This window comes from Protopterus annectens, chromosome 5.part0 (genome assembly GCF_019279795.1).
Source record: "Protopterus annectens isolate FY-2018-M chromosome 5.part0, PAN1.0, whole genome shotgun sequence".
Lineage (NCBI taxonomy): Eukaryota > Metazoa > Chordata > Ceratodontiformes > Protopteridae > Protopterus > Protopterus annectens.
In genome coordinates this window covers 233,564,855-233,590,996 of record NC_056735.1, presented here as the reverse complement: position 1 = coordinate 233,590,996, position 26,142 = coordinate 233,564,855, and the positions used below count along the sequence as shown (strand labels likewise).

Below are 26,142 nucleotides of genomic sequence, written 5' to 3'. Positions count from 1 at the left end.
ATGTACTTGTGCTGGAATATAGTAAGTGTTGGTATCCTGTGTGTTTTCAGGATTTTGAACTTTCAGTATTTTGAGTTTTTAGGATTTTGAACTTTCAGGATTTTGGTCTTTCAGGATTCTGTAATGCTCCTATATATATATATATATATATCTATGTGTGTGTGTGTGTGTGTGTGTGTGTGTGTGTGTGTGTGTGTGTGTGTGTGTACATACATACATATATATATATATATATATATATATATATATATATATATAAAATAGATATAGATATATAGATATAAATATAAATATGTGTATATTTATTTATATACCTGTATCTATATAGCTATATATCTATATTTATATCAATCATATATAAATATATCTTAAAAATACAGCCCTTATAGCAAATGTTAATTCATCGCTGTATAGAAAATAAGCTCTTAGTAATAAATTCATTCAGTGATTTTGCATTATTTGGCCATCCGAAAAAAAACTGCAGTTATAGCTCATATTCTGAATGTAGGTTTTGACTTCTTACAGCTATTTAGGCAGGGATTTGTAGAGGAGTTAAAAATAACACCTCCATGTCTCTTTCTGATAAATCGTACTCACATTGCTGTATGTTCTGCTTAATGTATCTGCTGCATATAAAAACATGCGAGGTTTGTACTGAACTAGTAAGTTATACTTTAGTAACAAGTGTAACAATCTCCAGAGTTTTTCAGCTATTATAGACAATTCATTTAAAATATATTTTGGAGTGTTTTGTGATCTGATTCCACAGTGATGCTTTTTACTAAAATATAGTTGTAAAATTTCTGACAGCTAAACAGAAAAGATAAAACCTTTTTCCCATTCTGAACAGAATATTTCTGAGAATCCATCAAAGATCTTGCCCTTTGTGAAATTGGTCTACCTTCCTGGTTTAAGACTGCACCAAGTCATTTCTAGCTAGCATATGCAATATGTCATAACATTTGAATGTGGGTGCTATACTGACCTGACATTTCAACATATCAAAAATATTTCATGTGCTGTTGACCAAAACCATTCCTTGTTACTGTCTTTAAGCTTTCTTAATATCCCTTTCACATTAGATATATTTGGAATAGACATACATAAATATTGTACCATGCACAGAAATCACATTAAAGATGCTTAGTCATGTGTTTTTTGAATACCAGTGACTTCTTTCACTTTATCAGAATGTGGTTTAAGCCCTTCTTACAAAAATATATGGTCAATGTGTTTTAGTGAAGCCACACAAATTTGTGTTTTCCTTCAGAATAGCTTTGTAAGCCATTTTGTCTTAGCTTGTCAGGTAACTTAATTAATTGTTGATAGTGTTCTGGTTTAGTTATTCCCCAGACTGAGATGCCATCAATAATATCTACTACACTATTAGTTGTTCTTGTTGTGTCTTTCGGCTTTTCCCAGTTAGGGGTCACCACAGCTGAACTCGGTCCGCTAATGATTGGCAGTAGATTTTTACATGCTGAGTTGCCAGCCCTGATGCACAACCTTCAACGAAGGTGCACCCATTCACGCATGTCTCCACACAGAAGAAATTCTAGCTGAGAATCAAACAGGACAGCATCTTACTGTGAGGTGACAACGCTACCGCAGCACCACCACCGCAGTCCATCTACTACACTATTAGTCCCATCTATATTATTACAGCTGCTTCCTGAAATAATTCCAGAGATAGTGAGATTCCAAATGACAAACTTAGAATTCTGTATCTGCCTATAGGTGTCACAAATGTGAACAAATTGGCAAAGGTACATCTAGCTTAATTTGGCAGAACTCATAGCTCAAAATGAGTTAAGAGATATACTTTGCTTTGGGTATTACTGTTTCGACTTATTACATTGCCTGAAGCAGTATTAACCCATATATTTTTTTATTTTGAGGATATTTTGCATATTCTTAACCCATCTTGTTTGACAGTTGCCACCATTCTATTTGCCCATTCAGTATGTTCAGTTTGTTTTAGTAAGACTCTTATTTGCTCCTTGCATTTCAACTTTGTTCATAGCTGGCACTAAGGACAGTTGGAATTCTCTTTAAAGTCTGAATTGCAGGTGCTACCTCAGGAGAAAACATAATAGGATATTCAACTTGCAAACAATCCAAGCCTTCAAACAAGAGTATTTTCCTCAAATATCATCAGTACTCAGTAATGCAAGTGATTCTGACAACAAAGGATTTACTACATTATCTGTTTTATGGTGCTCTACCTGCAATGAAGTCTAAACATGGAAAACGTTTTTATTATTTTTGACTGACCTATCAGCATTATTATTGCCAAAACATTTATTTATTAAATAAATAAATGCTGCCAAAATAATTGACTGAAACTAAATTAAAAAAAAGGCATTATTGTATCCCTTGGGAAGTCGTTTACTCAGGGAACTGCTATATTGACAATATGCCCCTAAAAGATGACCCAATTATTTGAGATTTAGGAAATTATATGGACAGTGACCTAACTTTCTACCAATATGTGTCCATTGCCATAAAAAATCCTTCTATATTGTACAACTTATAAACAAAGATAATATGTCTAGATCTAGAGATGTCATTGCTACCCTTTACTCAGCCCTCATTAGGTCAGTCATTGGGTATAATGCCCCTTTGGCATGTATTTGGACAGATACATGCAACAACTAGAATCCCTCTTACCAAAAGGATACAAGGCCTAAACAATATGTCCTATATGAGTCAGCTCAAAGCCCTGTCACTATACTCAATGTCCTATCCTACAGACTGCTAAGAGGTGATCTGTGTCTGCCATACAAGACATCCTCAGTCTGAATACTGATGGTTTTACTGTACATGAGCAAGTCAAATGGCATCAGAAATACTCGGACTAGAGATCTAAATCTCTTCTGTAGCATTAACAGAATGGTCTGGAGGGACAGGTGTATCTCACAGAAGATACCATTACTATACAATAGACTCTCCATTTATGTAAAACAAAACTCATCCCTGTCTATACTCAGGAACAACTCGGTTATATGGATGGGAAAAAAATTACCCCAGGATTTCCTGTACTACTAATGGACAGAGGCAGCTCCTGAATGCTTTATCCCATGGACGTCTAGAAATAAAGTCCAAGCTATAAACCAATTTGCTCTGTCTGGTTTAACTTACAGTTTTGGTGTGACTGTTTGTCCCCAAAAGTAATTGGATCAGTTGGATAGAAAAATAAGAAAAATGCTTCACACTTATCAAATGATATATAAAAACCAGTGTATACCAAGATTGTATATTCCCAAAAATCACTGTGGAGGCAACAATCGACAAAAAAAGCACACTGGTACCACAGTAAATTCCACGATCCACACTTGATTTAAATAAAAGCACAAGCTCTTTATTTAACAAGCCAAAAAACAGTTGTTGAGCGCTTTCATGTATAAAATACACTTCATCAGAACACTTACTAAGCCCTAAGGCGCTCTATAAATACGTAAAAAACTTAAAGTTAATTGTTTAAGAGCTACGCCCTCACCATTTCTTAAAACTACCGTACTTACTTTCTTACTGATAATACATATAAAACCTAAAATACAACACTAAATGAAATTATGTGTAAATTTATACACTTAAAAACCAACTCTTTGCCAAAGGCAACAACATTGTACTGTGTGGTACATATTTAAAAGTAACACAAAGATGCAGTGTCAAACATTGTCACTTGTTAGAAATCAGTCTTGACATTTGTCCTAACAAGACAGGATTTGGTAGGTACAAAATTCAACTATTGCTAAAACACTGCTAATACATGCCATGATATAATATTGATGTAAAGACAATAAAATTCAGTATCCAAATTTTTGCAAGTTATATACTTCTATTAGATTTTTAAATACAATTCTTTAAGTAAAAAGTAATAATTAATAAATGAAGATGTTATGTGTTCCTAACCAAGGGTTTTGTGGGGATCGTGTCATTAAGACCTGGAAGACACGCTGCATTTAATTTCAACTGCCATTTTATTTCTTTCTCTCCCACTGTTCTCTTAATGTCCCCACCCCTTGGATTCTCACTAACTACTTCCAAAATTGCAAATTTAAACTTGTCACATGTTTTACTTTTAGAAATGTGCCTAAATAAGGCATTATTCTCGTCCCTCTTCCCTATACAGTAAATGTGATCGTAAATTCTGTTTTTAAATAACCTGTCGGTTTTCCCGACATAATAACAGGGACAGGAACAGCACATGGCTAAATAAATCAAATGCTTGGTGTTGCAATTAACATTGGCAAATCTAATTTTGTTGTTGTTGATATTTTCTAAAGTACAACATGCATCCTCACATACAAAGGCACATTGTGAACATCTACCACATTTCCTGGTCCCCCATCTCTGTGTGTTGTTACTCCCCCCTTGTCTATTGGCCTTCCATTCAATAAGATTTTTAATATTTGGGCCTGTTTTGTATACAAAGGTGGGCCTGTCACTGACAAAATCTTTGATAGACTCATCACTGGTAATGATGTTCCAATTAGAAGTAATAATTTTTTGACATCATCTGCATGTTTCCCATACTTAACTGTATAGGATTTGAATATTGATTTCTATCTTTGTTATCATGACATTTCTTACTAGTATCAGGGAGGATTATTCCCTTCCCCAACAGTGGTGTATACTTTTCCCCCATTCCTGTAACACAAAGCTAGTCACATCCTTGATCAAGTAGGGCGGATACCCTTTGTCCCTAAACATACCCCCAATGTGGTTGATTTCCAACTCCATGTCCGCTCGGAGCGTTGTCATCCTCGCAGCCCGTATGCACTGACCTTTGATAATACTACGTTTCTGTGAGTAGGGGTGACTACTACTGAAATCCAAATAACCATTACTAAATGTGTCCTTCCTGTAGATCTTGGATTGAAAGGACCCCCCGTCATTGAATATGTACACATCAAGATAGTTGATTCCACTCATGTTGTATTGGTGTACAAACTCTAAATAAGTGGTGGTCTGATTAATATATTCAATGAATTTGGACAGTGAAGTAGTGTCCCACACTCAGAAGGAGGTATGGCCTTCCTCAAAATTGATTACATGAACAGATGTGTAACTGTGGGACTGAGTACATATCTGCTGGCCTCATCAGATCCAAACATAGTGAAAGTTTTATAACATGAGGAGAGGAGGTCTAAGATGATTTCTGCTTAGTTTAGCAGAAGCATTCATGTGGCAACTGGGAATGGAAATCATACCAGTAGGAGTCAAAATCAGACATGAACTGAATGTGCCAAAAGTAAAAGAAGGAATATAAGGAGAAGGATCAGACAAGAAAGACAGAAATGTGAAAAAGCCATACATTTAATGACAAGTATAGAGATCTGCTGGAGCAACCTCATGTTAATCAGGATTTGAAGCAGGAATGGTTAAGGAGAGGAAACTAAAGGATGAAAGGCTAATAATGGCAGCCCAGGGCAGTGGACCATGTACATGTTAGTTTGCAAAGTTCATTAAACATGTGGAAGAAACAGACAAATGTAGGCTTTGTAGAAAAAGAATTGGAATCAATCATATACCTTATTGCTGGGTGTGATGAACTCATGGCAGATGGCCTGTACTAAAAGCCACAATAATGGAACAAGACTGTTGGATTGGAGATTGTGAAAACACTACAATATAGAAATAGCTAAGAAGCACTGGAAACCTGAACCACAAAACATTATAGATAATGATGAAGTATACATCGCATGGGATCACCCATTACCAACAATTCAAAAAACAGATGCGAGAAAACTAGATATAGTAGTCCATGAAACAAAGACAAAATTATCATTGATCATTGAAACTGATACACCTTGTGATTAAAGTCTCTCATGTACAAAGAGACATAAAGTCATAAGATACCAAGATTTGCAGGCAGAAATGAGAGCAGTGTGGGAAGAAAGCTATCCAGGCAGCTCTAATATTAATAGGAGCAATGGGTCTAATAAAAAATAAGTTACAGTCATATTTAGAAATGTTACGGTGCTGCAGCGGTTAGCATTGTTGCCTCACAGCAAGAGGTTCTCTGGTTTGATCCTTGGCTGGGGTGCCTTCTGTGCGAAGTCTGCATGTCCTCCCTGTGGTCACGTGGGTTTCCTCAGGGTGCTCCGGTTTCCTCCCACATCCCAAAGACATGCTGTAGGTGGATTGGACACTCTAAAATTGGCCCTAGTTGTGAGTGTGTGTGTGTGTCTGTGTGTGCCTTCTGTGGAAGGTTGGGTGCCAGGCTGGCAACTCGACACTGTAAAACTCCACTGCCAATCATGAGTGGACAGGTGATCCGCTGTGGCGACCCCTAACCGGGAAAAGCCAGAAGAAGAAGAGTAGTGCATGTAACCTTTTTTGAATTGGAGGAGTGATTGCTGGGCATATTATGTATTCTGTGAAGAGCATTTTTGGCTAACATCAAAGACTGAAACAATACTAATTTCATGAGATTTAATTATATCCTTATTTAGGAATGGAGTCCATTCCTATCATGGAGCTAGAAATCCAAAAGACTTGGATAAATTAAGCTGAAGGTACAGCTATGGGCACTACACTGTGATGTGTCACATGATCATGGTAAACTAGAGTGATTCTTGCATGTGTTTCATATGCAGCTAACTTAAACTTAAGTAACGTTCCACCATGTTGATATGATATGTATATGATATAAAAATCATGTATCTGTACCACATCTGAACATGGTATACCAGAATAACTCTAGAATGTATTTCATATATATCTAATTTAAACATAATTAACATTCTTCCATGCTAACAGAGTATGTATGTATGCAAGTGGGAGACAACTAATGTATCTATGTACAGACCCAGCAAAGGCAAGACAGACAGTTACAGGTATGTGAACAGGTTGTGTCTATGAACAGTCATGGGTGCACCCCTCGCCACGGTTATTATATTCATATGAAGGAGCAAATATGTGTACTCTGCTATATATTTGTAGTGGGTCCAGAATAAAAGCACTGTATACTGTAAATTTATGACATGCAGCTGGGACGCAGAGCTACACCTCCTGGACTTATAAGAAATGGATTAAAGCTGAACATGCTGCATTAGAATGATTATTTGCATTCATGCTCTTCTGGATGGAACAAACAGGATTAAATCCTGTAGGGTTTCCTTTTCCATACTAACATCAATAAGTAGAAGACTGATGAATCAGACACTCACATCCTAGGTTGTAAGGGTCTACATCCTCTATGCTTATCCCCAGTCAGACAGTAGTTTCCTTTTTTAAACAAAGCACCACCAAGACCTGCAGTAAATCTAAATATAACTTTATTACATGCTATTAGGTTCATAGGTGTGTACTAAGCTAATGGCCATGGAGCCTTTACAAGCCTAGCTCATAACCCTGGCATCGTGCCACCCCACCTTAGTTCCCAGTGCCTCTCTCAAGTAGAGCCACTAGAGTGATCCCCGGTGTGAATTTTCTATTTCCCATCCACTCATCAAGATTTCTCTTGAAGAGGGCCAGTATGGTGCTCTATTGGACATGTATGGGAAGTCTGTTCCATATCAAGGGCAATCTCTAGGTTATGAATCTGTCCCTTCAGCATGTTCTGTTGATTGTGGTAATAAGGTTGAGGTCTCTGGAATGTGTGGTGCGGAGGAATTGGGATTTCTTTATATGTAGCTTTTCTAACAGAGCTGGGTCATACAGGGCTTTGTAAGTCAAACAGAGATCGCCTCTAAGTAGATGATATGAGACAGAGAATAGTTGGAGTTTTTTGAGTCTGTCCATATACAAGTGTTTAAGGCCTAGGATCCTCTTAGTGAGGTACCTTTGCGGCCTCTCCAGTTGTTGCAGGTGTCTAGTGAGATACATGCCAAATGGGGCATTGTACTTGATGATTGGCCTAATGAGGGAAGAGTAGAGGGAGGCAATGACCTCTTTCTTCCTGGATGCAAAACCCTTAGTAATGAGATGTGCCACATAGAAAGACTTTCTGACCACAGTGGCAATGTGGTGGTCAACAGAGAGGTTGCTGTCAACCTGTATTCCCAGATCTCTTATAATGCCTTCTATATTCAGTGGGCTACCATTGATGTGGTAATTCATGGGAACCAGGTTTTTCCCAAAGGGGATGATGACACATTTTTTGGCATTGAGCTTAAGACAATGCTTCTGACACCAGTCGTTGGTCTCAGTGAGGCCTTTCTGTAGGATGTCAACATCACTTGGGGAGTTAATAATAGCTCCCAACTTGCAATCATCTGCAAACTTTGCCAGCCAGAATCCCTTCATGTTGGCCTGGACTTCAGAGAAGCAGATTCCAAACAGGAGAGGACCCAGGACCGAACCCTGCAGGACTTCACTTGTGACTGGTCCGCAGTCTGACCTGGAGTGAGCTACTTTCACACTCTGGGTTCTATCTTTGAGCCAGTTTTCAACCCACCTAGTGATATAGGGGTTGATGCCTAGCTTACTGAGTTTTTGTAGGATTCCTGAGTGGGGAATGGTATCAAAGGCCTTTGTCAGATCAAGGTAGCCTGTATGAACCACCTTGCCTTCATCCACAGCTCTGGTGACTGACCCAAAGAAGTCAACCAGGTTGAGCAGGCATGATCTACTTTTCACAAAACCAAACTGTGTGGGATCCAGAGTTTGGAGATTCCCTATGTCTTTGTTTATTAGGTCCATGATGATGCATTCCATGGCTTTGCATATCAGACTCGTCAGGCTATTGGGGCAATAGTTCCCAAGGTCTGTAGTCACTCCTCCTTTGTGGAGAGGGATGACTGTAGCAGTGCAGCATTCGGTTGGGACAAAGCCTGAGGTGAGGCTGTGATTGAACAGGGCACACAGGTGAGGTGCCATTTCACTCTGTCATTCATGTAGAACACAGCCAGTGATATTGTCAGGTTCCATAGAAGCTGTATTCTTGGCCTTGAACAGCGCTGTTTCAACCTGTGCAGCAGTAATACTGGGTGCTTGGCAAGCTACTGGTATTATGATTGGTCCTTTGGGGGGGAGAGGGGTAAAGTTGGCACTAAATCTGTCGGCCAGTATATTGGCAATATCTGTTGGCTCAGTATAGGAGGTACCGTTGTGTAGTAGCTCAGAGCAAATCTAGTTAATGCCATGGAGATTCTTTACATAACTATAGAAGGCTTTGTGGTTGTCTTTACCATTTGCTGCAAGTATGTTTTCATAGCTAGCTTTAGAAGATTTGATGAGGGATCTTAACTTTTTTTTGAAGCTGATAAGGGAGTTTTTCCAGTCTTGGGACTTCACCTTTTTCCTCCTTCTGTTGTAGAGTTTGTTTATGGCTGGGGACCAACAGATTGGCTTCCTTTCTTTGGAGGAGAGCGTCTTGGCTCTATTGGGTATGGCGAGATCTATGCATTTGTGTACACGTTCTTACAGTGCATTGGTGTATGATTCGGCAGTCATGCAGCTAGTCTCCATTTGCATGGGTGCTGTGAAGTTAGCCACCTCTTTTTTAGGAGCCCAAAGTTAGCTTTGGAGAAGTTTGTCATGGTGGTTATTTTTGCCGGAGGGGGGGAATGTGGATTTCCAAGGTGATTAGTTTGTGTTCAGTTCTAACCAGGGAGGAGTTAACTATTGGTGTAGAGCAATGGTTGCCTATGTTAGTAATGACCAGGTCAAGAATGTTGCTACCTCTAGCGGGGGTAAGAACAAGCCGGTCCAGGTCATTGGAGTTAATGAATTCCAAGAAAAGTTGGGCAAGTGTATTGGTACATGAGTAGTTTTCCCAGTTAATGGAGGGGTAGTTGAAGTCACCCAGTATGAGAGTGTTAGGTTAGACCCTAATATTCTCCAGGGTGCTTAGGAACATTGAGTGCGTGTTTTGGGACATGGCTGGGGACCTATAGCAGGCTATGACCTGAACTGCTGTCTTACCCAATGTTCGCTGCACCTGAAGTATCTCTGATGTGATATGTTGGGCTGCCAGTCTGGAGCTGTGCGCATCCTTTATGAATATGGAAACACCACCACCTTCGGTGCTTTGGTCCCTATTCTGGGGCCGAAAGGTGTAGAATGAGTTATAGCCTGGTAGTGCAGGGGTGCTTTCTGCTGCCTTGAACCAGGTCTCTGTTACAGCACAAATGCCAATGTTCTCCATTTTAAGGAGTGCTTTGAGGGAGTGCATTTTGAGATTTAGACTTCTAGCATTGAGCAGCATGACCCTCAGATTGCATCTGTTTGCAACTGTTACGGTGGTAATTTGGTCTTTGGAACACCGCCTAAAAAAGGCACTATAGGGGTGGCAAGATTCTTGGCCAGTATCTAGAAGCCCAGGGGTGACAGATGCAGGCCATCTCTGGCAAAGCATCGAGGTCTGTCAGTCATGTCATCCCAGGCAGACAGATATTGGATCCCATTAGAATGACAACAGATACTTAGCCAATTGTTGAAATCAATCATTTTCTGCTTGTACTATGGTATCATTTTGAGTGATGGTAGGATACTGCTCAGGGCTAGGGTCATACCTGCCTGGGCTACATAATCCGAGAGCTCTTTTATGTCTCTTTTCATATAGTCCAGGGAGGTACATCTCAGGTCATTCACACCCACATGTACAATGACAGAGTCATATTTGTACCTGTTGTTGAGGGACCTGAGTGTGTGTGTTATGTGGTGGATTCTGGCATCTGACAGGCAGCTGACTGTTACTTTCACCTTATGCAACCTAGTGAGTGGGACATCAATGTGCCTCACTATCAAGTCACCTATGACTAGTGTGTTGGGCATGCTGTTTTGCCTTAGGCACTTTGATTGAGTGGCACACTGTTTAGCAGAGTTATGTGTCTCATGATTAGTGTTGTGTTGTGGTGGTCAAGTGCATTTCTGCCTTGGAGGTCTCTGCTGTTTGGGTAGATTTTTATTGAGAGCCTCTGCAAAGGTGAGTGTGTGGTTTGTGTTTTTATGTGAAGGCAGTACTGGTGTATTTTCTGGAGGGCTATGTGTTCCCCTGTGGTGTGATGCAAGTGTTGACCTTCTTCTCTTGACCAGCTATTCCGGTCTTGGCTGGAGAGTGCGTGGCTTCCAATTTGGATATATAAATGCATCTCTCGCAAGTCTGAGTGTTGGGAGTTAAGAGGAGAGGGTTGTCAGTGTACATGAGGCAGTTGCCACATTGCCTCAGGATACCCAAGTTCACCAGGTTAATAGGAGAAAGCACAGGGAACTGACCTTTAGATATGCCTGGTGGGGTGGGCATTAATAATAAGTACTGGAGCTGTTTCCTTATACAGCATTTAGTGCTGGTAGCACTTTTGTGTGCTACAATAATTGCTACAAGAAGTCTGGTAAAGTGCTAGACTAATAAGCTAGTAAAAGTGCAAGAGAGGAGAGAACTAGCAGATCTAGGGGAAAAAATAAAGAGCAGGCTTTTTGGCACTGCTCCAAACCTTACAAACAGTCCTGGGTACAGCAAATCTGTATCTGGACTAGACTAGTTACAGGAAAGGCAGGAAACAAGCACAAATGTGGGCTATTAAACCAGAAAGTTGAAAGAGATGAAAAAAACTGCCCAAACGGCCAATAAACTACAATTTCTGGGTGAGAAATCACTTCAATTGTGGTAGATAGGCTACCTAGTGCTACTCCCACTAATAAGCTAGAAGGCTTCCCTCCAACACAGACAGGCTTGGGGAGCTCATAGGCTTACATACAGTCCTGGATAAGCAAATCTGTATCTGAACTAGACTAATTACAGGAAAGACAGGAAACAAGCTTAGAATTTTTTTTTTACAGAAAAGCAGCTAAAACAGCACTAAAAACAATTCAAGTGCAGTGCAAGCTAGCACACTTGAGTGTGCAACAATAGTAAATCAAATACAGCTTAAATAAATGCATTTTATTCAAACTATATTCTGAACTGAATTTAGTTATTGTTTTATTCAACTCTGAACAGTTAAAAAGTGCCAAACAATGTACTTATTAGCTCAATGTTTCCAGATTGCTTGAGAAGTACACTCAGTCAGAACACATGGTGATTCTAGCAAAATTTTTTTTTTTGGAACAGAAGATAATTCAAGGTTAAGAACCTATGTGCCTATGTGGGTCGGCCTTCTTAGATCAAATTTACAGTAGGGGCAAGCAACTGCATACCATCAACTATAAGAACAAGACACCAATAGGGTGTGATGGTGGGAAACTACTAGCTGCCCTATTGTAGGCTGAAAACACTACAGAAATGTTTATCACAGCAGAAAAACAATAAAGGAGCAATGAGACTCTAGAGAATGCTTTTAACTGCAAACAAAAAAATCATTTATATGATGCACTGCCTGGCAGGAAATCAGAACAACCAACAGATGTTTAGCAAATGGAGAAAATGTCCAGTTAATACCTTACACACAGTGAAACTAGCTAGAAAAGATTTACAAACACTGCGACAGTAAAAAACTAAAAAAAGGCTTATAACAGTGCAAAATGCAGTAGATCAGCTGTATACCACAATTATAAGTGTTAAGAAGTGCAATTCAATGAAATAAATGTAAAAAAAACTTATTCTGAGCCTTAGGGAATTTCTGTTTTGTCCCAGTGATGAATCACCTCTCCACAGCCTGGTAAAAACAAGCACAACCCCCTGCAGCCACAGGGTTTAAATACCAGAAAAGATGGGAGAATCTAGAAGCTCGAATTACAACCCAGTCCTATTAGCATCTGCTGGAGTAGGCCAGGCAACCCTGTCACTCTCATTTAACAGAGAAGACAAGACACTATCAGCAGAAGATGGCTGCCAGAAACACAGGAAACTCAACAAACAAAGCAATCAGGCCTGGATAACAGCAGGCCTCTGTCCAGACTATGCTACCTGACTAGAACACAGAAACCTCACAAAATGCACTAAAAAGCAAGATAGAGCACTCACAAACAGAAAACAACTCTAAGTATGAAAAAGCAGTTTACAGTTTAGTAATTCAGTATTACAGCTATTAGCTACTCTATTTTAGGTCGAAAACACTGCAGAAATGTTTATCACAGCAGAAAAACAGATAAAGGAGCAAGGAGTCTCTAGAGAATGTTTTAACTGCAAACAAATCAGTTATATGGTACACTCTTGGCAGGAAATCAGAACAAAAAACCATGTTTAACAAATGGAGAAAATTTCCAGTTAATACCTTACACACAGTGAAACTAGCTAGAAAAGATTTACAAACAGTGTGACAGTAAAAACCTTATTTATCAGGTCCTATAAGGAAGACAATTCAGTAAAAATGCAATTACAGTGATTAAACACTATCTAGCAATGAAAAATGCAGTTAAAACAGTATAGAACAGTACTCTAATGCAGTGAAACCGTGAAAAAGCTGTATAACAGTGCAAAATGTAGTAGATTAGCTGTATAGCACAATTTTAAGTGTTAAGAAGTGCAATTCAATGTAATAAATTGTTCGTAAGACAATATAACTTCATCAGAAGTACTTTTATTTTTAGTTTTGCAAAATTTCTTATTGACTGATTTTTTTTTTTTTTTTGCTCCATTTGCTTATTTGGTCATGTGAATTCTAGAACTGTTTTTATACAAAAAAAAAAAAAAAAGAGGATGCCCCTAAATCAATCCCAAAATAACCAAGCAAATAAGCATCTGTCACAAATGCATGTCTAAACTGCATGTTCTCTTTCTTCTCTGTAATAATTTATTCAGTTTTAATAGCTTCACATTTAGATCAGTTCCTTTTTTCCCTTAAAGTAGGAACAAATGAGAACTTTGTGACTTACGGCCATCACAATACAGATTATTATCCTATTCTGTGTCATTTCATTAGCTTACCACAGAGCTTTATATTACTGAAAGTCTTACCAAAGTCAGGAAAAGGCACTACAAAATCTGTTGAATATTGTCAGCACTAACTGAAGTGAACATGTTTACAGCTTCTTTATCTAAAGACATGTAAATCTAGTTAAAAGAGACCATGTAACTAGTGAGACTTGAGCAGTTCTTAGTATTGATATATACATGCCTTGTTTTGCTCAGCAGCTATATGATTAATCTCTCATATATGATTTTTCTGCAGATAGACTTTTCTGGCCCATGGTGCTTTCTTATTTGTATTTCATATAAGAGAACTACTGCCTGTCTTACATTCATCGGTATACTGTCAGTGCATGTTTTAATAAGTTATTAGATTAAAGAATTATTTTATGTGAAAAATGAGAGTAAATAATGTAGTTCACATTATTATAACTTAACCACCGTACTCACTGTATTTTGGGTAGGTTACAAGATTGTGTTGTCACATCAGGCTGTGCAGAACTTGGCTCCCTCCTCAGGACACATCAGATCCTGAAAACAATGGATTTGACTGAGTGTGAAATAGAAGATTATACACCAGTATTTGAAGGATTAAAAGATCAAAAGTGTAACATTGAAAATCTAAGGTAAGTCATGAGTCATAGTCTCTTTTTAGAAAATAAAACTCTACAAATGCTTCCTGCATCATTAATTATTTTGCCATTTACAGGTATTAGGAGACAAAACAACATTAGAGAAAAGACTGACTTGGAAAAAAAACTTGTGGAACTGTGTCTACTCATTTGAGCAAAAAAAACTGATTAATTAGAAATCAATTTTTACAAATTAACTTAAAACACTTCATTTAAAATAAAACTCTAATTAGAGTAGTCAGAGTAACAGCTAGAGCCAGACAGTAAGAGATACTTACTCAATTTGTATTTAACTTTATTAGAATGGCAATGACTAATGCTGAAGAGTAGTCAAGTCAAAGTCGAAGAAAACTTTATTATCATTCAGAACTATACCACAGTGTAGCTGAACAAAATTGCAATCCTGCGTTCCCAGTGCAAAAACATACATACAGAGAAGAATAATAGTAAAATAACATAAAAAAGAATAAAATAAAAGTAAAAAAATAGAATAAAATAATAACATAATGAACAGACATGCTTTACATATAAATAGAATTGTGTAACAACATGTGTATGACATTACTATAACATAAGAGCTAAGCAGCATATAAAGTGGTCTGCATGAATATTGCACATTGTGATTAATATTGCACTTCATTGAGTCCTACAGTAAGGTAAGGTGTGAATCAACATTAAATATACACCAGTTATTTACTGCACATGATAAAGTTTAATACTTATAGTGCTACAAAGCCTGGATATGTAAGGATCTGTACAGTCAGATAAATGACATAACTATTTGGTAGGAAGGGAAGTATGCATTGACAGTCTCCCGGCTCGTTTTTCACAAGAGTTCAGTAGTCTGATAGAGAGAGGAAAGAAACTGTTGTTAAGTCCAGAAGTCCTACAGTGCATACTTCTGAATCTCCTACCAGAGGAGAGGCGAGAAAACATACCATTTGCAGGATACAAAGGATTGTTGGATATCTTCCTGGCTCTAGTGATGCAGCATGATTCATGTAGGTCTTCCAGAGGTGCAAGAGAAGAACCAATGATTTTCTCTGCTACCCTTACAACTCACCTAAGAGCCCATACCAGACGGTGATGTTATTGGACAGGATGCTTTTGATGGTACCCCTGTAAAATGTTTAGTGGATGATCTTCGATAGTTTTGCCTTCCTCAGTTTCCTTACAAAGTGCAATCATTGCTGAGCTTTTTGACCATGTAAGATGCATGGACTGACCAGGACAGGTCCTCAGTGATATGTAGTCCCAGAAACTTTGTACTCTTGACCCTTTCCACTGTCATCCCTTTCTTCTCTAGAGGTTGGTGTGGTTCTTGAGACCTTCTGAAATCCACAATCAGTTCCTTAGTCTTGCTGATATACAGAGCTAAGTTGTTTTTGTCGCACCAGCTTAACAAATGTTTGATCTTGTTCCTGTAGGCCATCTCCTCTCCATCTCTGACCACACCTATGACCATGGTGTCATCTGCAAATCTGATGATTTTGTTGGACTTATGTCAGATCACACAGCCATGTGTCAGCAAGGTGAATAGGAGAGGACTTAAGATGCACCCGTATGGAACTCCTGTATTCAGGGTTATGCTATTGAAACTGTTGTTGACCACACAAACTCTATGAGGCCTTTCCGTGATGAAGCTTATAATCCAATTACATAAGTGGGAGTTGATGCCCAACTGTAGTAGTTTCATTATCAGATTCTGAGGGATGACAGTACCGAAGGCAGAGCTGGAGTCTACGAATAGTAGTTTTGTGTAGCGATTCTTGCCTTCCAAGTGTATAGATAGCAATGAACAATGTTTGCACTTTTAACTTTATGATAATGATGCTACAGAAGAACTCTTCCTAAAGCAGTAGAAGGAAAAGAAAAGAAAAGAAAATGAAAAAAGAACTGCTGCCTCTTTGGACTGTCATAGTTGGGATTATTCCGTCAGGACCTCTCTCTTCACCCTTAAAAGACAATCATATTTAACACACATTTTTTTCACTCCAGAATGCATTTTCCTTGCTGCAAAATGATCTTCACATAAAAATGGTTTATCTTTTGCTCCTTTCATCAATGGCATTTTATAACTTCCTTATTGAAGATCATGTTAGAGCCTATTGAAATCTTATGGTTCTTTCTTTAGGAATATTTCTCCCTAAGATTTGTATTATATTGACCACCACATTTTGAGCTTATTTTAATTTATGAATCCCAGGTATAATATGAATAAAGGCTTACCATGAGGGAGAAGTATTGACATGACCATTTTCTACCACATGGTAAACCTTTATGATTTTTAGACCACTCTATCTCTGAGGTTTCTCAGTAGTGAGGGCCTTTGTTTGGAGGATTGTCTCAAGGGCAGAACTATATGATAATGTGGAAATCTTCGGGCGAGACCAATTCTAATTTGCCACATGCTCTACCATGGAACTTCCAGCAGCCCCCAGTTTATATTTCCTAGCAATTCAAAAAATCACCAAGCAGCTTAAAATGTCACTGCTGGAGAAAAGGTGAATGTTGTCAAGATGGTAGTCACCAATTCACTCGTATGAAACTTATGTGGTGTAGGTAAGTTCCAGAAAGACATGGGGCGGGGGGTTGTTAGTGTGTGCATGTCTGTATATTAGTATGTATTTGTGTCTATAGAGGAATGAATGAAGATGCATGGATGTGTGCCTGTATGTGTACATTGGAGCATGAGTGTGGGTGAGGGGATGAGTGTTTCCAAAACTCTGACTGGCTGTAGGTGGAGGACCTGTTTCTTGGCTGATGTTTGTGTGTTTGAATGGATGATGTGTGTGTGTGTGTGTGTGTGTGTGTGTGTGTGTGTGTGTGTGTGTGTGTGTGTGTGTGTGTGTGTGTGTGTGTGTGTGTGTGTGTCTGTCCCTGACTGTCTGATTGTGTGTGTGCTCAAGTGTGTGTGAGTTCTATGACCAGTAAGGATAGCACACAGACATGTACAGAAAAAATGCTTGTAGCTTTCCCTTCTTTCCGCATTCCCCTTCAACTAGGGTCGTAAACCTACTGATTCTCTGGAGACTTGTAGTCCTTTTACAGTGCAGTGTCAGTCATAACTCTCTTCCCAAAATGGGGTCAGAGAACGTCTTGCTCCCAGTCTCCCAACTTGGACTTTAAACTTATTTAGTCTTTGGAGATTTGAATCTCTGTTTCTGCCATAGTGCCAGTCACATGTGAGAGTGAGCAAATGAGGCTGGAAAGTTAAGAAACACAACAACACTGGCTGACAGGAGGACTGAATAAAGAGGAGGTTCTGCAGCCAATCATTCAATCATTCCTACCTTTGTAGAAAAATAATGTAATTGAGACACTGTTTTGAAACTTCAGAAGAAAACACTTATCCTTCATATTTAAAAATGGCAAACAGCACAGCCTTAAGAGTGTTTCCCAATGAATGTTATTAGTGTTTTCAGAGAAATATGAAAATAAGCAACAGTTGTGAAATACATCTTTCTAAGTGAATGGTCAGTACAGCATAAAGGAGATGAGTGCTCAAAGCAACATCTTTCTAAGTGAATGGTCAGTACAGCATAAAGGAGATGAGTGCTCAAAGCAACATCTTTCTAAATGAATGGAATGGTCAGTACAGCATAAAGGAGATGAGTGGTCAAAGCAACATCTTTCTAAGTGAATGGTCAGTACAGCATAAAGGAGATGATGCTCAAAGCAACATCTTTCTAAGCGAATGGTCAGTACAGCATAAAGGAGATGAGTACTCAAAGTAACATCTTTCTAAGTGAATGGTCAGTGCAGCATAAAGGAGATGCGGCTCAAAGCAACATCTTTTTAAGTGAATGGTCAGTACAGTATAAAGGAGATGAGGCTCAACACAACATCATCTTTCTAAGTGAATGGTCAGTGCAGCATAAATGAGATGAGTGCTCAAAGCAACATCTTTCTAAGTGAATGGTCAGTACAGCATAAAGGAGATGAGGATCAAAGCAACATCTTTCTAAGTGAATGGTCAATACAGCATAAAGGAGATGAGGCTTAAAGCAACATCTTTCTAAGTGAATGGTCAGTACAGCATAAAGGCGATGAGGCTCAAAGCAACATCTTTCTAAGTGAATGGTCAGTACAGCATAAAGGAGATGAGTGCTCAAAGCAACATCTTTCTAAATGAATGGTCAGTACAGCATAAAGGAGATTAGTGCTCAAAGCAACATCTTTCTAAGTGAATGGTCAGTACAGCATGAAGGAGATGACTGCTCAAAGTAACATCTTTCTAAGTGAATGGTCAGTACAGCATGAAGGAGATGACTTCTCAAAGCAACATCTTTCTAAGTGAATGGTCAGTACAGCATAAAGGAGATGAGTCTCATAACAACATCTTTATAAGTGAATGGTCAGTACAGCATAAAGGAGATGAGTGCTCAAAGCAACATCTTTCTAATTGAATGGTCAGTACAGCATAAAGGAGATGAGTGCTCAAAGCAACATCTTTCTAAGTGAATGGTCAGTACAGCATAAAGGAGATGAAGCTCAAAGCAACATCTTTCTAAGTGAATGGTCAGTACAGCATGAAGGAAATGAGTGCTCAAAGCAACATCCTTCTAAGTGAATGGTCAGTACAGCATAAAGGAGATGAGGCTCAAAGCAACATCTTTCTAACTGAATGGTCAGTACAGCATAAAGGAGATGAGGCTCAAAGCAAAATCTTTCTAAGTGAATGGTCAGTATAGCATAAAGAAGATGAGGCTCAAAGCAACATCTTTCTAAGTGAATGGTCAGTACAGCATGAAAGAGATGAGTCTCAAAGCAACATCTTTCTAAGTGAATGGTCAGTACAGCATAAAGGAGGCGAGTGCTCAAAGCAACATCTTTCTAATTGGTCAGTACAGCATAAAGGAGATGAGTGCTCAAAGCAACATCTTTCTAAGTGAATGGTCAGTACAGCATAAAGGAGATGACGCTCAAAGCAACGTCTTTCTAAGTGAATGGACAGTACAGCATAAAGGAGATGAGTACTCAAAGTAACATCTTTCTAAGTGACTGATCAGTACAGCATAAAGGAGATGAGGCTCAAAGCAACATCTTTCTAAGTGAATGGTCAGTACAGCATAAAGGAGATGAGGCTCAAAGCAACATCTTTCTAAGTGAATGGTCAGTACAGCATGAAGGAGATGAGTGCTCAAAGCAACATCTTTCTAAGTGAATGGTCAGTACAGCATAAAGGAGATGAGGCTCAAAGCAACAGCTTTCTAAGTGAATGGTCAGTATAGCATAAAGGAGATGAGGCTCAAAGCAACATCTTTCTAAGTGAATGGTCAGTACAGCATGAAGGAGATGAGGCTCATCTTTCTAAGTGAATGGTCAGTACAGCATGGAAGCGATGAGGCTCAAAGCAACATCTTTCTAAGTGAATGGTCAATACAGCATAAAGATGATGAGTGCTCAAAGCAACATGTTTCTAAGTGAATGGCCAGTACTGCATAAAGGAAATGAGGCTCAAAGCAACATCTTTATAAGTGAATGGTCAGTACAGCATAAAGCAGATGAGGCTCAAAGCAACTTCTTTCTAAGTGAATGGTCAGTACAGCATAAAGGAGATGAAGCTCAAAGCAACATCTTTCTAAGTGAATGGTCAGTACAGCATGAAGGAAATGAGTGCTCAAAGGAACATCTTTCTAAGTGAATGGTCAGTACAGCATAAAGGAGATGAGGCTCAAAGCAACATCTTTCTAAGTGAATGGTCAGTACAGCATGAAAGCGATGAGGCTCAAAGCAACATCTTTCTAAGTGAATGGTCAGTACAGCGTAAAGGAGATGAGTGCTCAAAGCAACATCTTCCTAAGTGAATGGTCAGTAGAGCATAAAGGAGATGAGCGCTCAAAGCAACATCTTTCTAAGTAAATGGTCAGTACAGCATAAAAGAGATGAGGCTCAAAGCAACATCTTTCTAAGTGAATGGTCAGTAAAGCATAAAGGAGATGAGGCTCAAAGCAACATCTTTCTAAGTGAATGGTCAGTACAGCATAAAGGAGATGAGTGCTCAAAGCAACATCTTTCCAAGTGAATGGTCAGTACAGCAAGAAAAGCGATGAGGCTCAAAGCAACATCTTTCTAAGTGAATGGTCAGTACAGCATAAAGGAGATGAGTGCTCAAAGCAACATCTTCCTGAGTGAATGGTCAGTACAGCATAAAGGAGATGAGGCTCAGAGCAACATGTTTCTAAGTGAATGGCCAGTACAGCATAAAGGAGATGAGGCTCAAAGCAACATCTTTCTAAGTGAATGGTCAGTACAGCATGAAGGAGATGAGTGCTCAAAGCAACATCTTTATAAGTGAATGGTCAGTAAAGCATAAAGCAGATTAGGCTCAAAGCAACATCTTTCTAAATGAATGGTCAGTACAGCATGAAGGAAATGAGTGCTCAAAGCAACTTCTTTCTAAGTGAATGGTCAGTACAGCATAAAGGAGATGAGGCTCAAAGCAACATCTTTCTAAGTGAATGGTCAGTACAGCATAAAGGAGATGAGTACTCAAAGTAACATCTTTCTAAGTGAATGATCAGTACAGCATAAAGGAGATGAGGCTCAAAGCAACATCTTTCTAAGTGAATGGTCAGTACAGCATAAAGGAGATGAGGCTCAAAGCAACATCTTTCTAAGTGAATGGTCAGTACAGCATGAAGGAGATGAGTGCTCAAAGCAACATCTTTCTAAGTGAATGGTCAGTACAGCATAAAGGAGATGAGGCTCAAAGCAACATCTTTCTAAGTGAATGGTCAGTATAGCATAAAGGAGATGAGGCTCAAAGCAACATCTTTCTAAGTGAATGGTCAGTACAGCATGAAGGAGATGAGGCTCATCTTTCTAAGTGAATGGTCAGTACAGCATGAAAGCGATGAGGCTCAAAGCAACATCTTTCTAAGTGAATGGTCAATAAAGCATAAAGATGATGAGTGTTCAAAGCAACATGTTTCTAAGTGAATGGCCAGTACTGCATAAAGGAGATGAGGCTCAAAGCAACATCTTTATAAGTGAATGGTCAGTACAGCATAAAGCAGATGATGCTCAAAGCAACTTCTTTCTAAGTGAATGGTCAGTACAGCATAAAGGAGATGAAGCTCAAAGCAACATCTTTCTAAGTGAATGGTCAGTACAGCATGAAGGAAATGAGTGCTCAAAGGAACATCTTTCTAAGTGAATGGTCAGTACAGCATAAAGGAGATGAGGCTCAAAGCAACATCTTTCTAAGTGAATGGTCAGTACAGCATGAAAGCGATGAGGCTCAAAGCAACATCTTTCTAAGTGAATGGTCAGTACAGCGTAAAGGAGATGAGTGTTCAAAGCAACATCTTCCTAAGTGAATGGTCAGTAGAGCATAAAGGAGATGAGCGCTCAAAGCAACATCTTTCTAAGTAAATGGTCAGTACAGCATAAAAGAGATGAGGCTGAAAGCAACATCTTTCTAAGTGAATGGTCAGTAAAGCATAAAGGAGATGAGGCTCAAAGCAACATCTTTCTAAGTGAATGGTCAGTACAGCATAAAGGAGATGAGTGCTCAAAGCAACATCTTTCCAAGTGAATGGTCAGTACAGCAAGAAAAGCGATGAGGCTCAAAGCAACATCTTTCTAAGTGAATGGTCAGTACAGCATAAAGGAGATGAGTGCTCAAAGCAACATCTTCCTGAGTGAATGGTCAGTACAGCATAAAGGAGATGAGGCTCAGAGCAACATGTTTCTAAGTGAATGGCCAGTACAGCATAAAGGAGATGAGGCTCAAAGCAACATCTTTCTAAGTGAATGGTCAGTACAGCATGAAGGAGATGAGTGCTCAAAGCAACATCTTTATAAGTGAATGGTCAGTACAGCATAAAGCAGATTAGGCTCAAAGCAACATCTTTCTAAATGAATGGTCAGTACAGCATGAAGGAAATGAGTGCTCAAAGCAACTTCTTTCTAAGTGAATGGTCAGTACAGCATAAAGGAGATGAGGCTCAAAGCAACATCTTTCTAAGTGAATGGTCAGTACAGCATGAAGGAGATGAGTGCTCAAAGCAACATCTTTCTAATTGAATGATCAGTACAGCATAAAGGAGATGAGGCTCAAAGCAACATCTTTCTAAGTGAATGGACAGTATAACATAAAGGAGATGAGGCTCAAAGCAACATCTTTCTAAGTGAATGGTCAGTACAGCATGAAGGAGATGAGGCTCAAAGCAACATCTTTCTAAGTGAATGGTCAATACAGCATAAAGGAGATGAGGCTTGAAGCAACATCTTTCTAAGTGAATGGTCAGTACATCATAAAGGCAATGAGGTTCAAAGCAATATCTATCTAAGTGAATGGTCAGTACAGCATAAAGGAGATGAGTGTTCAAAGCAACATCTTTCTAAATGAATGGTCAGTAGAGCATAAAGGAGATGAGTGCTCAAAGCAACATCTTTCTAAGTGAATGGTCACTACAGCATGAAGGAGATGACTGCTCAAAGCAACATCTTTCTAAGTGAATGGTCAGTACAGCATGAAGGAGATGACTGCTCAAAGCAACATCTTTCTAAGTGAATGGTCAGTACAGCATGAAGGAGATGAGTCTCAAAGTAACATCTTTCTAAGTGAATGGTCAGTACAGCATAAAGGAGATGAGTGCTCAAAGCAACATCTTTCTAATTGAATGGTCAGTACAGCATAAAGGAGATGAAAGCTCAAAGCAACATCTTTCTAAGTGAATGGTCAGTACAGCATAAAGGAGATGACGCTAAAAGCAACATCTTTCAAAGTGAATGGACAGTACAGCATAAAGAAGATGAGTACTCAAAGTAACATCTTTCTAAGTGAATGATCAGTACAGCATAAAGGAGAAGAGGCTCAAAGCAACATCTTTCAGGACAGCATAAAGGAGATGAGTGGTCAAAGCAACATATTTCTAAGTGAATGGCCAGTACAGCATAAAGGAGATGAGGCTCAAAGCAACATCTTTCTAAGTGAATGGTCAGTACAGCATAAAGGAGATGAAGCTCAAAGCAACATCTTTCTAAGTGAATGGTCAGTACAGCATGAAGGAAATGAGTGCTCAAAGCAACATCTTTCTAAGTGAATGGTCAGTACAGCATAAAGGAGATGAGGCTCAAAGCAACATCTTTCTAAGTGAATGGTCAGTACAGCATAAAGGAGATGAGGCTCAAAGCAACATCTTTCTAAGTGAATGGTCAGTACAGCATGAAGGAGATGAGTGTTCAAAGCAACTTCTTTCTAAGTGAATGGTCAGTACAGCATAAAGGAGATGAGGCTCAAAGCAACATCTTTCTAAGTGAATGGTCAGTGCAGCATAAAGGAGATGACGCTCAAAGCAACATCTTTCTAAGTGAATGGTCAGTACAGCATAAAGGAGATGAGGCTCAAAGCAAGATCTTTCTAAGTGAATGGTCAGTACAGCATAAAGGAGATGAGGCTCAAAGCAACATCTTTCTAAGTGAATGGTCAGTACAGCATGAAGGAGATGAGTGCTCAAAGCAACATCTTTCTAAGTGAATGGTCAGTACAGCATAAAGGAGATGAGGCTCAAAGCAACATCTTTCTAAGTGAATGGTCAGTATAGCATAAAGGAGATGATGCTCAAAGCAACATCTTTCTAAGTGAATGGTCAGTACAGCATGAAGGAGATGAGGCTCAAAGTAACATCTTTCTAAATGAATGGTCAGTACAGCATAAAGGAGATGAGGCTCAAAGCGACATCTTTCTAAGTGAATGGTCAGTACAGCATAAAAGAGATGAGTGCTCAAAGCAACATCTTTCTAAGTGAATGGTCAGTACAGTGTGAAGAAGATGAGTGCTCAAAGCAACATTTTTCTAAGTGAATGGTCAGTACAGCATGAAAGCGATGAGGCTTAAAGCAACATTGTTCTAAGTGAATGGTCAGTACAGCGTAAAGGAGATGAGTGCTCAAAGCAACATCTTCCTAAGTGAATGGTCAGTAGAGCATAAAGGAGATGAGGCTCAAAGCAACATCTTTGTAAGTGAATGGTCAGTACAGCATAAAGGAGATGAGCGCTCAAAGCAACATCTTTCTAAGTGAATGGTCAGTACAGCATAAAAGAGATGAGGCTCAAAGCAACATCTTTCTAAGTGAATGGTCAGTAAACCATAAAGGAGATGAGGCTCAAAGCAACATCTTTCTAAGTGAATGGTCAGTACAGCATAAAGGAGATGAGTGCTCAAAGCAACATCTTTCTAAGTGAATGGTCAGTACAGCATGAAAGCGATGAGGCTCTAAGCAACATCTTTCTAGGTGAATGGTCAGTACAGCATAAAGATAATGAGTGCTCAAAGCAACATGTTTCTAAGTGAATGGCCAGTACAGCATAAAGGAGATGAGGCTCAAAGCAACATCTTTATAAGTGAATGGTCAGTACAGCATAAAGCAGATGAGGCTCAAAGCAACTTCTTTCTAAGTGAATGGTCAGTACAGCATAAAGGAGATGAAGCTCAAAGCAACATCTTTCTAAGTGAATGGTCAGTACAGCATGAAGGAAATGAGTGCTCAAAGGAACATCTTTCTAAGTGAATGGTCAGTACAGCATAAAGGAGATGAGGCTCAAAGCAACATCTTTCTAAGTGAATGGTCAGTACAGCATGAAAGCGATGAGGCACAAAGCAACATCTTTCTAAGTGAATGGTCAGTACAGCGTAAAGGAGATGAGTGCTCAAAGCAACATCTTCCTAAGTGAATGGTCAGTACAGCATAAAGGAGATGAGCGCTCAAAGCAACATCTTTCTAAGTAAATGGTCAGTACAGCATAAAAGAGATGAGGCTCAAAGCAACATCTTTCTAAGTGAATGGTCAGTAAAGCATAAAGGAGATGAGGCTCAAAGCAACATCTTTCTAAGTGAATGGTCAGTACAGCATAAAGGAGATGAGTGCTCAAAGCAACATCTTTCCAAGTGAATGGTCAGTACAGCATGAAAGCGATGAGGCTCAAAGCAACATCTTTCTAAGTGAATGGTCAGTGCAGCATAAAGGAGATGAGTGCTCAAAGCAACATCTTCCTAAGTGAATGGTCAGTACAGCATAAAGGAGATGAGGCTCAGAGCAACATGTTTCTAAGTGAATGGTCAGTACAGCATAAAGGAGATGAGTGCTCAAAGCAACATCTTTCCAAGTGAATGGCCAGTACAGCATAAAGGAGATGAGGCTCAAAGCAACATCTTTATAAGTGAATGGTCAGTACAGCATAAAGCAGATGAGGCTCAAAGCAACATCTTTCTAAATGAATGGTCAGTACATCATGAAGGAAATGAGTGCTCAAAGCAACATCTTTCTAAGTGAATGGTCAGTACAGCATAAAGGACATGAGGCTCAAAGCAACATCTTTCTAAGTGAATGGTCAGTACAGCATAAAGGAGATGAGGCTCAAAGCAACATCTTTCTAAGTGAATGGTCAGTACAGCATGAAGGAGATGAGTGCTCAAAGCAACATCTTTCTAATTGAATGGTCAGTACAGCATAAAGCAGATGAGGCTCAAAGCAGCATCTTTCTAAGTGAATGGACAGTATAGCATAAAGGAGATGAGGCTCAAAGCAACATCTTTCTAAGTGAATGGTCAATACAGCATGAAGGAGATGAGGCTCAAAGCAACATCTTTCTAAGTGAATGGCCAGTACAGCATAAAGGAGATGAGGCTCAAAGCAACATCTTTCTAAGTGAATGGTCAGTACAGCATAAAAGAAGATGAGTGCTCAAAGCAACATCTTCCAAAGTGAATGGTCAGTACAGCATAAAGGAGATGAGGCTCAAAGCAACATCTATCTA

At 39.1% G+C, this 26,142-nt stretch overlaps 1 protein-coding gene across 2 annotated transcripts in view; it reads left to right on the top strand.

Annotated features, from left to right (window-relative positions):
- Positions 1 to 26,142, top strand: part of LOC122802555 (NACHT, LRR and PYD domains-containing protein 3-like) — an 826,460-nt gene that overhangs the window by 237,935 nt on the left and 562,383 nt on the right. For both annotated transcript variants that reach the window (XM_044072217.1, XM_044072216.1), the window contains exon 7: positions 14,206 to 14,367. In XM_044072217.1, coding sequence (XP_043928152.1) covers positions 14,206 to 14,367 — 162 coding nt within the window. The remainder of the gene's footprint in view (positions 1 to 14,205; positions 14,368 to 26,142) is intronic.